The 14,870-nt window shown below is 36.4% G+C and overlaps 1 protein-coding gene across 2 annotated transcripts in view; it reads left to right on the top strand.

Moving 5' to 3' along the window:
* The window catches only part of MAPRE1 (microtubule associated protein RP/EB family member 1), a 41,412-nt gene that overhangs the window by 16,607 nt on the left and 9,935 nt on the right, over positions 1 to 14,870 (top strand). For both annotated transcript variants that reach the window (XM_074211884.1, XM_074211885.1), the window contains exons 4-5: positions 4,053 to 4,260; positions 5,927 to 6,048. In XM_074211884.1, the coding sequence (XP_074067985.1) occupies positions 4,053 to 4,260; positions 5,927 to 6,048 (330 nt within the window). The remainder of the gene's footprint in view (positions 1 to 4,052; positions 4,261 to 5,926; positions 6,049 to 14,870) is intronic.

A 14,870-nucleotide genomic window follows, 5' to 3' on the forward strand; every position in this document is an offset into this window, starting at 1 on the left:
CCCCAAAAATATAGACCTGCATGAGCAATAAAGGAGAAAAAAATTAAAATTGAAATTAAAAAAATAATAATAGTAGGTGTGGCCAGATGGCATAGTGGATGGAGCACTGGCTCTGGAGCCAGCAGCATCCAAGCCCAAATCCAGCCCTAGACTTCCAACAATCACCCAGCTGTGTGACCCCGGGCAAGCCACCCCAAAGCCATTGCCCTGCAACCCCCCCCAACAGAAGACTGAAATAAAATAAAATAATAATGATATTAATAATGACAAAAATAATAATGTTGATAATAATAATGATAATGATGATAATAATGATAACAATAGTAGGGGTGGCCAGGTGATGGACAGAGCACCAGCCCCAGAGCCAGGAGCACCCGGGTCCAAATCTGGCCTCAGATACCCAACAATCACCCAGCTGTGCAGCCCCAGGCAAACCACCTAGCCCCATTTGCCCTGCACCCCCCCCCCCCGCCAAATGATGATGATGATAATAATAATAATAATAATAATAATAATAATGCTTCAGTCTGTGTTCCAACACCTCCAGCTTGTCACGGGTGGATCACATTCTTTATGATAAGTCCATCACAAAAGTTACTTCCATATTTTTTCACCATTGCTGATTGCAACTCCCTCCATTTGTACTTCTCCACTACCATATACTATATTTTTTCTCTCCTTTCACTCTGACTCTGCTGTAGGGTAGCTGAATGGTGCAGCAGACAGATCCCCAAGCCCACATACCAACCCTTAGGCCCAACAACCACCAGGCCCCATGGTCCTGGACAGGCCATCCAATCCCAGCCCCTTGCAAGAAGTAAATAAGAAAATGTGTTATATCTGGCCACTCTCCTGCCAAGGTCCTTCCTCCTCTATCACTCCCCCCCCCAGCCCGTCCCCCTTCTCTCCTTCTTACTCCAGATGTCTATACCCCATTGAGTATAGATGCTGTTTCCTAGCCACCTCTGATGAGAGTGAAGATTCCTTCATTTCCCCTTGCCTTCCCCCCCTTCCATATCATTGCAATCGCTCATTGTAATAAAAAAAATCTTATTATATGAAATATCTTAACCTATTCCACCTCTCCTTTTTCTTTCTCCCATTACATTTCCCTTTCTGCTATTGACTTCATTTTTACAATATATTATATTTTCAAATTCAACTCTCTCCTGTGCTTCATCTATAAAAGCTCCTTCTACCTGCTCTGTTAAATGAGAAGTTTCTTTTGAGTATTATCAGTATCATCTTTCCATGAAGGAATACATGCAGTTCATCATCATTAAGTCCTTCCTCCACTCTCTATGCTTCACCTGAGTCCTGTATTTGAAGATCAAACTTTCTGTTCAGCTCTGGTTGTTTCAATAGGAATATTGAAATTCCCCTGTTTCATTGAAAGTCCATCTTTTTTCCCTGGAAGAGCATGTTCAGTTTTGCTGGGTAGTCGATTCTCAGTTGCATTCTGAGTTCTTTTGCCTTCCAGAATATTATATTCCAAGCCCTACGAGCCCTTGATGTAGTTGCTGCTAAGTCCTGTGTGATCCTGACCACAGCTCCACGATATTTGAATTGTGTCCTTCTGGCTGCTTGTAATATTTTCTCTTTGACTTGGGAGTTCTGGAACTTGGCTATAATATTCCTAGGGGTTGTTTTTTGGATCTTTTTCTGGGGGAGATTGGTAGATTCACTTGATTTATATTTTGCCCTCTGCTTCAGGGCAATTTTCCTGTAGTAATTCTTTGAAAATGATGTCAAGGCTCTTTTCCTGATCATGACTTTCAGGTATTCCAATAATTTTTAGATTATCATTCCTAAATCTGTTTTCCGGATCAGTTGTTTTTTCAGTGAGATGTTTCACATTTTCTTCTAATTTTTCATTCTTTTGGTTTTGAAGTATTGAGTCCTGATTTCTCGTAAAATCAGCAGCATCCCTCAATTCCATTCTACATATGAAGGATTTGTTTTCCTCAGTGAGCTTTCTTATCTCTTTTTCCATCTGGCCATTTCTGCTTTTTAAAGCATTCTTCTCCTTAATAACTTTTTGAACTGTTTAATCCATTTGACTTATGCTGATTTTTAACATGTTATTTTCTTCAGCATTTTTTTTGGATCTCCTTGATTAAGCTGCTGACTTTATTTTCATCTTTTCCCTACAGCTCTCATTTCTTTCCCAAATTTTTCTTCTATCTCCCTAACTTGATTTTCAAAGTCTTTTGAGCTCTGTCATAGCTTGAGCCCAATTTCTTTTTTTCTTGGAGTCTTTAGATTCAAGAGCTACTTTCTCATCTTCAGATTGAGTGTTTTGATCCTTCTTGGGATCATAGGCAAAGTATTTCTTAATAGGTGTTCCTCTTTTTTCTCTCTGCTTACTCATTTCTCCATCTTGTGCTTGGTTTTGGAGTGCTTTCTGAGCATTTGAGTATTATTGGGACACTCCCCTACAAGGATCTCCGTGTGTGAGTCTTTGTCTTACTTCTTGCTCTGTGAATGACCATATGCTCACCCCTCTGCCACAGGGCCGAGGTGGGGGGGGGGGGGGCTAGACTGTGATCAGGATCTGAATGTGGTCAGAGCCCCAGAGTCCTGTTCCAGGGGCATAGTACAGAGCTTGGCAGTCTCTCTCTACTCCCCTCCCTATGCTTGAGTATTGTGCTTTCTATCTACAAAGATGAATATAATTCTTGTTTTCCAGAAGCTTGCTATCTATTAGGAGAGCTAAAGCATGTATATATATATGTATTATATATATGTATATATAATACATATATATATATATATATGATATCACATTGTTTCTGTGGTACAGGTAAGTACAACAGGGGGAGTACAATTGTACAACAGTACAATTGATGATTCAAGGAGAAGTTGGATTAATTCTGGATGGCAAATTGGGAAGGTGGTGGGGAGGAACTTCCGTTTGAATTTTACCTTGTAGGATGTGTACGATTTCGATTAGTGGGGTGATGTTACCCTATGGAAAAAGAAGGTAGAAAAGTTAGGAATGTATAGGATGAGTTTCTACCTCCAAAGTTGAATGTAAATATAAGTTATTTTTGTAAAGTGAATAATATTTTAAAAACGCCAGGGAAGCCTATCACTTTTATTTTTTTAATTTTTTTTATTTTTTTGCAAGGCAAATGGGGTTAAGTGGCTTGCTCAAGGCCACACAGCTAGGTAATTATTAAGTGTCTGAGACTGGATTTGAACCCAGGTACTCCTGACTCCAGGGCTGGTGCTCTATCCACTGCGCCACCTAGCTGCCCCTAACTTACTCATTATATGGCAAAAAGTAATGAACTCCAGCAAAACAAAATAAGTAATAGATTTGTCTGTTATTTGTCTGTTAAGTAATGATAAATTATTACTTATTTCTAGTAGTTTTTGAGAATCAGATTCCCATTTAATGAAATAACTTGTACTTGGGTATATTTCCCGAGATTTGGCTGGTATGAGTATGATAAATGGCTGGTTTTTATAATACTAGGGCCATTGCTAAACTCTTGTAAGGAATAAATGAATGTAAATACATTCATTAAGTGTTTATATTGTTGGCAATTTGTAAAGCATTGGAAAAAGCAGAAAGAAAATCAAAGCAGTCCCTATCCTCAAGGTGCTGACATTCTAATTGGGGGAGATAATAAATTAAAAAAAGAAGTCACCCTAGGTACAATAGCAGGAATTGATTATAGTAATGTGTTCTTTGATAAACCCAGAGTCCAGTTTTTGGGATAAAAACTCTCTTCGATAAAAGCTGAGAAAATTGCATAAGTATTATAAATGTTAGACACTAGAAAACACATAAATATCATAGGTTTCCACTATGAGGAATTTAACAGATGTATTTATGTATTTCATATTCATTTTTGATTATTTATTTTTATAAATATAATCTAAACCTTACCAGAAAAACAGCTTTTATAGATTTATAGAGTTGATTAGTCCTTTTCTCTTAGGACTTTTTTTTTTTCTTTATAGATTCCATGTATTGATTCTTTAGCTTGGAGTTGTCCAGTGTCTCTGATTTGGGCTAAAGTATTTTGATTTTTTTTCCTTAGATAATTCCTGTGGACAAATTAGTGAAAGGAAAATTTCAGGACAATTTTGAATTTGTTCAGTGGTTCAAGAAATTTTTTGATGCAAACTATGATGGGAAAGACTATGACCCTGTAGCTGCTCGACAAGGCCAAGAAACGGCAGTAGCCCCTTCCCTCATGACTCCAGTTTTGAATAAACCAAAAAAACCTCTTGGTTCCAGTGGTGCAGGTAAGGGGAGCATTCTAAACAAAACCTTGGTCTACATGCTGTTGGCACAGCTTTGAGACTACAAAGTGACTGAATTTCACTAACCTTTGATATGTGTGTTATAAGATGAGATTCTTTCATTCAGATTTATAATTCCTAAGGAGATAGTTATGGCTCTAAAGTTGTCATTTTGGCAACTCATTTCATTTCTAGGTGGCACTCAGTAAGAATGGTCTTTAAAGTAAAGTTTTAAGTTGTTCCTTTTTTTTTTTTTTTTTAAGGTTTTTGCAAGGCAAATGGGGTTAAGTGGCTTGCCCAAGGCCACACAGCTAGGTAATTATTAAGTGTCAGAGACCGGATTTGAACCCAGGTACTCCTGACTCCAGGGCCGGTGCTTTATCCACTATGCCACCTAGCTGCCCTGTTCCTTTTTTCTTATAATTATTTTGTGTTCTTTTGCTCTTGATTGGTAGAATAGAAGTTATAACTTGTCCTTTAACAATCCAATAAATTTTAGATGATAGCTTTGAAATTTGAAGGAAAAAATCTAGCTTATCTAACTAAGTGTATAGTAAAGCAGCTAAAAGAAACCAAATTTGCTTATTGTGAATTTTAAAAATTTCACTAAAAATATTATCGGGTATTGGTCACCTGTTTTTAGGTCTTATCAAGCAGTCTTTTACAAAGAAAGACTGGATTGTTCTAAATTAATGCTACCTATCATAATTTACTGATTTTCTATGCAGTTATCTTGATGATTTGTGTCAAATAATCTTAATTGTTCATAAAGCACCCTTTTTATTGTTCTTATTTTGTTCTCAACCGGATTTGATAAGCTTCATTAAAAGGTTTGGGAAGGAATGAAAAAACTTATGGAGGGACTTAGACTTTGGAATGATCTTTGGACTTCTTCTGGCTTTTTTAATAATTTTTTTATTTCAGTTATAAGATGGTACAACTAGCCTGGCACTTGGCCTCCTTGGTATTTATACCTGGGTGTTAAGTTCTAGCCCAAGTTTCTCATTCTCAGCTTTGTAGGGTAGAGACTTCATGTTTTCAGCTGGAGGAAATGAACATACCCCAACCTTGCTTAGAGATTGATTATGGACCAGGAGGCCAATTTAGAATTTTGACAGGGTAAACAGACACAAGGCCTTTGCAATGTGATACTTCTGGAATTGTTACACTAGACAGTGTTGCCTTAATTCTTTGGAACTGTTTCTAATTTGTGCAGTCAGTTGAGTTGTTGTTTAAATCATGTACTTATATACCTTACACTTGGGGGAAACAGAGTTGGTAGTCAGAAGAAGTTGTATTCACATTCTGATTATGCCATTATTACTGGGTCTGTGATCTGATCACTTGACCTTTTATTTACAAGAGTTTGGTCTATATGAGATCTCAGAGGTCCTTTTTTAGCTATAAATCTTATGCTATAGTTTCAGATGATTGTTTCCTTTATCCTAATGATGAATATTCTATAAGAAAAGAATTGCTTTTCACCTAGAGATAATTTTATTTCTGTTCCACTATGATAGCAGTGTGTGGAAAAGATATGAGTGAGACAGTTTTTTTTGATGCTTTGACTTTTGTTCACTAGTATCTGTATCAATTAATTGGTTACTTGATATTCTTTTAATTACATTTTTCTTCCATTATTCTATTTAAAAGTTAAAATTTCTCTTAGCTCCACAGAGGCCCATTTCCACTCAGAGAACTCCAGCACCTTCCAAGACAGGCCCTGGCGTGGTCAGAAAGAATCCAGGTATGGGAAATGGAGATGATGAGTCAGCAGAATTAATCCAGCAGGTAGGTACTTTCCAGACCCAAACTCAGTATTCATTTATTTTGTTTAAGAAAAGCAAATCTTATTTTTATTGATAACTTTTATGTTACATCACCATAATTTTTGAATCTGTTTCTTCTCATGCCTTGTCATAAGCAGTTTAGCAAAATCAGTCTACACAATAGTGAAGGGTGATAGTTTATGCAAGATTCCACACTCCTAGTTCTTGAAACCTGAAAAGAAATGAGAGAAGCATTTTCTCAATTTTTCCCTAGGATCAAATGCCTTGGTTATTTATTTAGGATTCAGTTTGTTTTCCATTTATATGGTTTTAAAGTCATTAGATACATTGTTTTACTAGTTCTACTTATGAACTTTGCCTCAGAGCAATCCTTCAACAGGTATTGTCTAGGTGTTGGGCATTTAAATGTAAGGAATAACTCAACCTGCAAGGTTGTGAAACTATACCTATACAGAGGAGTTTATCACATTTGGTTCTAGACAAATTAATTGGGAGCCACTGGAGTTGATTTGAGTAGAGGAGGCTCTTAGTTTGATCTTTGGTTAAGGAAGGCACTGTAATAGCCATGTGTAGAAAGGATCGGCAGGGAAACTAATCAGGACACTTTTTCATTAATCTAGGCAAGAAGTGAAGAATTTAAATTAAGATGATAGCTGTTTGAATAAATAGAAGGAGTAAGTTACAAGAGATAGCAATTAGATAGGTAAATTTAAGTGAAGAATTGGGGATATGCAACCTTTGTTGCATTTGATGGTTGTTATTTACCAAAGGGGAAGAAAATAGTGCCTTTGACAGAAATTGGGAAATTTGGAAGATAGGATGAATTTGAGTTAAGGACATATGTTTTGGGCATATGTTTTGAGATGTCTCTGGTATATTCAATTTGAAAGTTTAGTTAGGCAAATGATGATATGAAATTGAAATTTGGAAGTGAGATTAGGGTTGAAGCTTTATCTCTCCGAATCATTGATATAAAGACGATAGTTAAATCCATAGAAACTGATAGGTTATCCACAGAGAATGTAGAGAGCAGAGAATAGGGGGCCTAGGACAAAACTTTGGGAAACACTTATAATTAGAGGTTATGATATGAATGACAAACCGTTGAGAGTGTATCTAGTGAAACTAGACAGGAGGAAAAGGAAGATTATTAGCATTATTGAATGTAGTAGAGGAATCAAGAGTGATAAAGATTAAGAAAAGAATGTCATATTTGGCAGTTTGGAAATCATGGATAACTTTGGAGATTAGCAATTTAGATCTAGTTTGGTATCAGAAAACCAGATTGAAAAGAGTTGAGTAGTACGTAAGTAGAGAGGAAGTAGAGGCAGTGGGTATAGACAACTTTTTCTCTAGGAGTTTGGTTGAGAAAGAATGGATCAAGGGCAACAACTTGACAGGATGATAGGTGCCTAGAGAGGGTTTTTTTTTTTTTTTGTTTTTGAAAGGCAGTGTGGTTAACTGACTTGTCCAAGATCACACAGCTAGGCAATTATTAAGTGTCTGAGGCTGGATTGAATTTATGTCCTCCTGAGTCCAGGGCTGGTGCTCTATCCACTGCGCCACCTAGCTGCCCTTATTTTGTTTTAAAAGAATGAAGACCTGGCCTTTTTTGAAGATAGTAGGGGAATGAACCAGTAAATGTTGAGATGTTGAAGTTTAGAGAGGGAGAGAGAAGTGATTGAGGCTGCAGTCTATTGGAAAAAGTGGGAAAGAATAGAACCAGACATAATAGACAGCCTTGGCAAGGAGAAGGACCCCTTCTGTGCTGAAACCTGGGAGAAGGGAAGAGAGATTGAAGGAGGGTGCCAAGGTGTTTTGAAATTGAAATGAGAAGGAAAAAAGAGGGAGCTTTGAACAAACCTCAGTTGTCTCAGTAAAGTAAGTGGAATGAAGGAAGAGTGTTGGGAGCAAGATTTTTTTTTTTTTTTAGGTTTGTTTTGCAAGGCAAATGGGGTTAAGTAGCTTGCCCAAGGCCACACACAGCTTGGTAATTATTAAGTATCTGAGACTGGATTTGAACCCAGGTACTCCTGACTCCAGGGCTGGTGCTTTTTCTACTGCGCCACTTAGCCGCCCCTGATTGGGAGCAAGTTTGTGAGACTTTGAGAAAAGAGAAGCATTGATAAAGTTTTGGGGGTGGTAAGATAGGGAGTCAGTATAACATGTATTTATAATGTACCCAGTAAGCATGGTTGATTGACTTCTTCCAGTTCATTTCAGCAGCATGTGAGTAGGAGTGTTAGGTGGATATTGGAAATCATCTGGAGCTGAGGTTTATCAAGGATTAAATAGTGACTTTGTAAAATTGAATTGGTTAACTGTAGGGTTTAGGTTGGAGATGGGACGAAAGTAAAATAAGAACATGCGTTTAGGAAAGGTGAGGTATAGGGGAGAAGATTGAGGAAAGTCAAGAGTTTTTATCAAGAAAGTGAGCTCCACTGTGAGTTTCACATAAACCTTTCCTTGCTTCCCCGAATTCTTCATATTTGACATTTCTTGTTTTTTTAATTAAAAAATTTTTTTATTAACATTTTATTTATTTTCCAGTTATATACAATAGCAGTTTCTACTGATCATTTTTGGTAAGGTTTTTGAGTTTTTCAATTTTTCTCCCACCTTCCTTTTCCTCCCCCACCACCCCCATAGAAGGTGGGATGATGGTCTTTACATTGTTTACATGCTATGCATTAATTGAAATTGAATGTGTTATAAGAGTAAACGTGCCCCCCCCAGAAGATGAGAAAAGTAAGAGAAAGAGAAAAAAAAATGTACTTCAGTCTGTGTTCAGATTCCGATGGCTCTGTCTCTGGGGTGAGTTGCTTTCTTTATCATAAATCCACCAGAGAAGTTGCTTCTATATTTTCCCCACAGTTGCTCTCACTAGCTGTACCTATGCTCTATTCCTCCCCACTCTCATTTATTCTGTTCTTTCTCTCCTTTCATCCTGGCCTTGTCCAAAAGCATGTTGCATCTGAGTACCTTCTCCCTTGATCTTTCCTCTGTTCTGTCACCTATTCACCCCTTCCCTTCCCCCATTCCCCCTTATCCCATCCCTTTCTTGTCATTTTACTCTAGAGTAAGATAAGATTCCTCATCCGATTAAGTGTATGGTGTTTCCTCTCTGAGCCGTTTCTGATGAGAATGAAGGCTCACTCATTCCCCCTTGCCTTCCCCCTTTCCACTCCATTGAAAAAGCTTTTTTTTTTGACTCTTATGTGAAATTTCTTAGCTTCTTCTTCATCTCCTTTCCCTTCCTCCCAGTATTTTCCTTTATCACCCACTGACTCCATCTTTTTACTATATTATATATACCATTATATTCTGCTCCTTCCTATGTCCTGTCTATATGTGCTCCTTCTAGCAGTTCTTTTAAATGAGAAATTTCATATGAGTTATCTATATCTTCTTCCCATGCAGGAATACAAAAGTTCAATAACATTAAGTTCCTCATAGTTAGTCCTCTTCCACCCCCTCTATGGTTCACCAGAGTCTTGTACTTGGAGATCAAACTTTCTGTTCAACTCTGGTTGTTTCAAACGGAAAGTTTGAAAGTCCCCTGTTTGAAAGTCCATCTTTTCCCTTGAAAGAATTTTCAGTTTTTCTGGGTAGTTGATTCTTAGTTGTAAACCACGATCTTTTGCCTTCTGGAATATAATATTCCAATCCCTACGAGCCCTTAATATAGATGCTGCTAGATCCTGTGTAATCCTGACTATGGAGCCTCGGTAGTTGAATTGTTTGTTTCTGGCAGCTTTTAGAATTTTCTCTTTGATTTGGAAGTTTTGGAATTTGGCTACAATATTCCTAGAAATTTTTCCTTTGGGATCTCTTTCAGGAGGTGCTCGGTGAATTCTCTCAATTTCTATTTTACCTTCTGTTTCTAGGATCTCAGGGCAATTTTGTTTTATTATTTCTTGAAAAATGAAGTCTAGGTTTTTTTTGTCATTCACGCTCATGGTTCCCCTTCTACCCCTGACTGGGGAGTCCATAGTCTCCAGCTGTGTTAATAAAGTAGAACTAAAGAAGGGAACAGAAATAATGTTTTCATAAACTGAAACTAGGGAAGAAGGGCCATTAATTCCACTTTACAAAAAAAAAAGCAAATTAAGGCATTGCCACATAGGACTCTAGTAAGTGTTTATGTAACTTAGATATCTACAAAACAATGCTTATTCAGTATTTTTCAAGACATCTTCAGTTCGTGACCTTTTATTACAAGGTAATATTTCTTCTTATACTCTGAAAATGAGGTCCTAGGTACTTTGAGACCCTGAAGTTTGCAGTTGCCCTTGGTACTGTGGGATGGGAGGAAGAAAGATAAATCTTCCAGACTGAATTTTTAACTTTCCTTCATAGATTAGACAGTTCTTTCTTTTTTGACTTTTCTTCTGTATCTGAGGGCCAAACAAGGATGGTTTCATTTGCATCTAGAACCTCCTGGAATACTTTATGTCCAGGACTTCTTTCAGTAAGTCAGAGCCTCATGGGATCTAAGCCTGAAACTCAAAGTATTGTGCACCTGGGCATTTAAGTTTGTAAAAATGGTCACTATAATATTCCCAACTTTATTACATTATGTGTTCAATACTTTTTACATACTTTGCACTGTGATAATCACTATAAGACAGAAGTTAATGACAAAGAATTGCTCTTGATCCAATAGCGATATTAAGTAGTATGTAGCATGAATTTATGGAAAGAATACTAACCTGAAGTGAGGAGAGAAGATTCCGATAAAGGTGTCCCCCTTTCTTGAACTGGAATTTATTTTTCCCTCTTCAAACTCTTCTCTCTTTTTGGAAGTTTTTCTTTTTTAGACTTTGAATAGTATTTCAAATGTTTACTCATCTCTCCAATATTCTTGTACTATTTGTACAGCTGATCAACACCTATCTTGCCAGAGGTTTTTTTTTTTTGCCAGAAGTTTTGAGAAGATTGAGATTTTATATCTGTATCTATATAAATTTTTGTAATCTTTTTAAAGTGCTATAAAAATACTGGCTATTATTAATATCAAGTAAGACAGGGCTATTCAACTTCACTTTTAAAAACTTATTTAATGAGAGCTCTGCAGTAGCCTGGCTTTGTTTACTAAAGCATTTAGTAAACCCACAGGTGGGCAGTATAAAATTGCTATAACACAAGTATGTGTTATGTGTAATTGTCAAAAGTGTTTCCCACTGTGGAAAATGTCCACCATAGACACCAAATGGAAGAGGATTCTTACAGTGTTATGCAGTTACTCCTATTTATCGGCAACTGATCATATGTTGATATGATTTCTTCATGCTTTGGAACATTGTGGAATTTCTTACTTAGATTGTCAAATTTGTTGGCATACAGTTGAGCAAAATATCTCTGAATTATTTTAATTTCCCTCATTGGTGATGAGTTCACCTTTTTCACTTTAGATATTGGTAATTTCGTTTTCTTTTTAAAAATCAGATTAACTAAAGGTTTATCTATTATTTTTTCTTTTATAAAACCGACTTGGTTTTATTTTTAATTTGTTCTTTTTCTAGCTTTTTAAGTTGCATGACCAATTCATTGATTTCTTCATTTTCTCTCTGTTTTATTCATACTGCTTTGAATGCATTCCACAAGTTGGTCTCATCATTGTCATTGACTTGGATAAAGTTGTTGATTATTTCTGTGATTTGTTTGATGCAGTTATTCTTTAAAGTTGGGATTTCTGATTTTAGTTTATCTTTCCATTGTTTTTTTTTTTTTGTCAAGGCAGTGTTAGTTATTAAGTGTCTCAGGCTGGATTTGAACTCTGGTCCTCATGCCTCCAGGGTCAGTGCATTCATTGGGCCACCTAGCTGCCCCCCCCCCTTTATTTGTACTGTGAATCGTAATTCTCAAGGATTTGATTGATTGATTTATATGCAATATTACCTCCTATCCACAACCTTTGTCCAAGTACCCTCTCCTTATCTGTTCCATTAGAAATACAATAAGAGCCATAAATAATATCAAATTATTGTCAATTTATACACACCCACTTTCCAAGTACTCTCCTTAGAAATAAAATCCTCAAGAGCTAAAGTTTCAAGTAAAGCAAAATCACTTCGTGATCTATGTTCAAACCCTGTAAGTATAGTATATACATTCCCTTGCTCTGTCCCAATAGAAATATAACCCTCATTAACAAAATCATTTCATATACTTCATATTGATACCATTTATACCCCATATATACTCTAACCATCCTAAGAGAAATACAATTCTGAAGTTACAAGTAGTCTTCCCATGTAGAGACATAACCAATTTAATGCTATTCATCAGCCCTTTTTCTCCTTCCCTCTTACCATTTTATGTATTTTTTTTAGTCTTGTATTTGAAGATTAACTTTTCTTTCCAGTTCTAGTCTTTTTATCAGAAACTTTTGACATTTCTCTATGCTTTTGAAAGTCAGGCTTTTCCCCTGAAAGAATATGCTGAATTTTTCAGGGTAGTTGATTCTTGGTTGTAATCCAAGGTCTTTTGCCCTCTGAAATATCATATTCCAGACTCTCTGATGCTTTAATGTTGAAGCTGATAAGTCCTGCATAATTCTTTTTTTTTTGTTTGTTTTTTGCAAGGCAAATGGGGTTAAGTGGCTTGCCCAAGACCACACAGCTAGGCAATTATTAAGTGTCTGAGGCCAGATTTGAACCCAGGTACTCCTGACTCCAGGGCCGGTGCTTTATCCACTGCGCCACCTAGCCACCCCCCAGTCCTGCGTAATTCTGACTGTGGTTCCTTAGTATTTAAATTATTTCTTTTTGGCTACTTGGAGTATTTTCTCCTTTAGCTGAGGATTCTGAAATTTGGCTCCAATATTCTTTGGAATTTTTATTCTGGGATCTCCTTCTGGAGATGATCAATGAATTCTTTCAAAAACTATTTTGTCTTGTTCTAGGATATTAGGACAGTTTTTCATGATAATTTCCTGAAAGATATTTTCTAGGCTTTTTTTTATTGAGCCTTTTAGGTGGACCAATAATTCATAAATTTTCTCTCACAACTGTTTTCCAGTTGATTATTTTCCTAAAAGGTACTTTATATTTTTTTCCATTTTTTTTCATCCTTTTGGTTTTGTTTAATGGAATCTTGGTGTCACCTAGAGTCATTAGTTAGCATTTATCTAATTCTAATTTTCAGGGCTTTATTTTCTTCAGTTAATCTTTGTATTTCCTTTTCCAGTTTAGTTTTACCTTTTGATGAGTTGCATTCTTTTTGCAGTTAATTGATTTTATTTTTTTAGGAGGTTCATTCTTTTTCCATTTGGTCAATTTTATTTTCATAGGAGTTGATTTCTTTTTTCTTTTTTTCTTTTTAGGAATTGATTTCTTTGGTCATATTCTCCTGCATGGCACTCATTTCTTTTCTCCATAATTCTTCTTTCTTTGGTTTTTAAAAATCCTTTTTCAATTCTTCCAAGAGATATTCTTGGATTTCAGGCCAGTTAATAAACTCTTTTGAGATTTCACATGTGGACATTTTGTTATTATTTTACTCTTCTAAGATAGCATTTTTATTGTCAGTATCTATGTTAAGTACTTTTTTTTTTGCTCATTTTGATAGCTGTATACTTCTCCTGGGGTATAAGAAGTGTAGTCCCAAGTTTGTTGGGACTGGGATTGGGATCTGGTCCTTGGCTTAATGCTTGCCAAGATGTTGCCCATTCTGAGGTTTCTTAGTTCCTTTCTGCTAAGGCATTATGCAGAGGATTGTTCCCAGCCTAGTCCTGTCTGTTGCACCAGCATTCCCAGGGCTCAGACTTTGTCTTCTGAGGGGTTGGAACCCCGCCCTGCTGGCCTGCTGCCATGCAAGCTTGGTGAACCTTTACCTGAGCAGTGATGTTCCTAAGAGCTTCCTGTTGGCTTTCCTGCCCTTCCTGCCTACACTTGGCTATACTTCCTCTTTACCTAGAAAAGATAGACCTTTATTGAAGTTCCTCCACTATAACTTGAGTTGAGAACAGTGTCTATATAGCTTTGTAGAATTTTCTAAGCAAGATATGTAATAAATTAAATGATTTTGGCTTAACTATCTACACAGAAAAAAAATTGATTGGACAAACAGTACTCTGTCATTCAGATTATACTTTACTTATTTCAATTCAAACATTTATGAAACAGAATTGTGTAGGAAATTGAGAATTGTTGACTTTGTTGAGCAGGACCTAGAATTAAACAGAAATGATTGCACTCAAATTACATGGGAATTTATATAAAGCTTCTACCTGCTCTGATGATTCTTTGTGAAGCATCATTATCTCCCCCACTATAATGTGAATTACTTGAGTCTTTTCTATTTCTATCCTCATAACTTAGTACAAATACTTTTTACATGATAATCACTTAATACTATTATTATTCATTCATTCCAGTGACTTTTTTTGAGAAAAGCAAACACAAATCTTTTCTTTTTTTCCTTCCCAAGTAAAACTGATATGTGATAAGAGAGGTTCCCTCTTATTGAATTGACCTCACAGGTCAGCTAAAGGAGTGGGGTGGGAATGGAGATAGAAGAAAGGTTTGGAGGGAGAAATAAATTAGCAGTAGGGAAGTTAAGCATAAAAAAATGAGAGATGTTGAAGAGCTGATGACCAGCTTTGGGTTTGTTTGTTTTCTTTTCCCTAATAGAAAACCAAGATTTGTTGTGAGGATTACTGGCTTCTATTGAGTTAAATTTTTTTTTTTAATTTTTGCAAGGCAATGGGGTTAAATGATTTGCTTAGGTAACACAGATAATTAAGTGTCTGAGTCTGGATTTGAATTCATATCCTTCTGACTCCAGGGCTGGTGCTGTATCTACTGGGCCACCTAGCTA

This window comes from Macrotis lagotis, chromosome 1, assembly GCF_037893015.1.
Source record: "Macrotis lagotis isolate mMagLag1 chromosome 1, bilby.v1.9.chrom.fasta, whole genome shotgun sequence".
Taxonomy (NCBI): domain Eukaryota; kingdom Metazoa; phylum Chordata; class Mammalia; order Peramelemorphia; family Peramelidae; genus Macrotis; species Macrotis lagotis.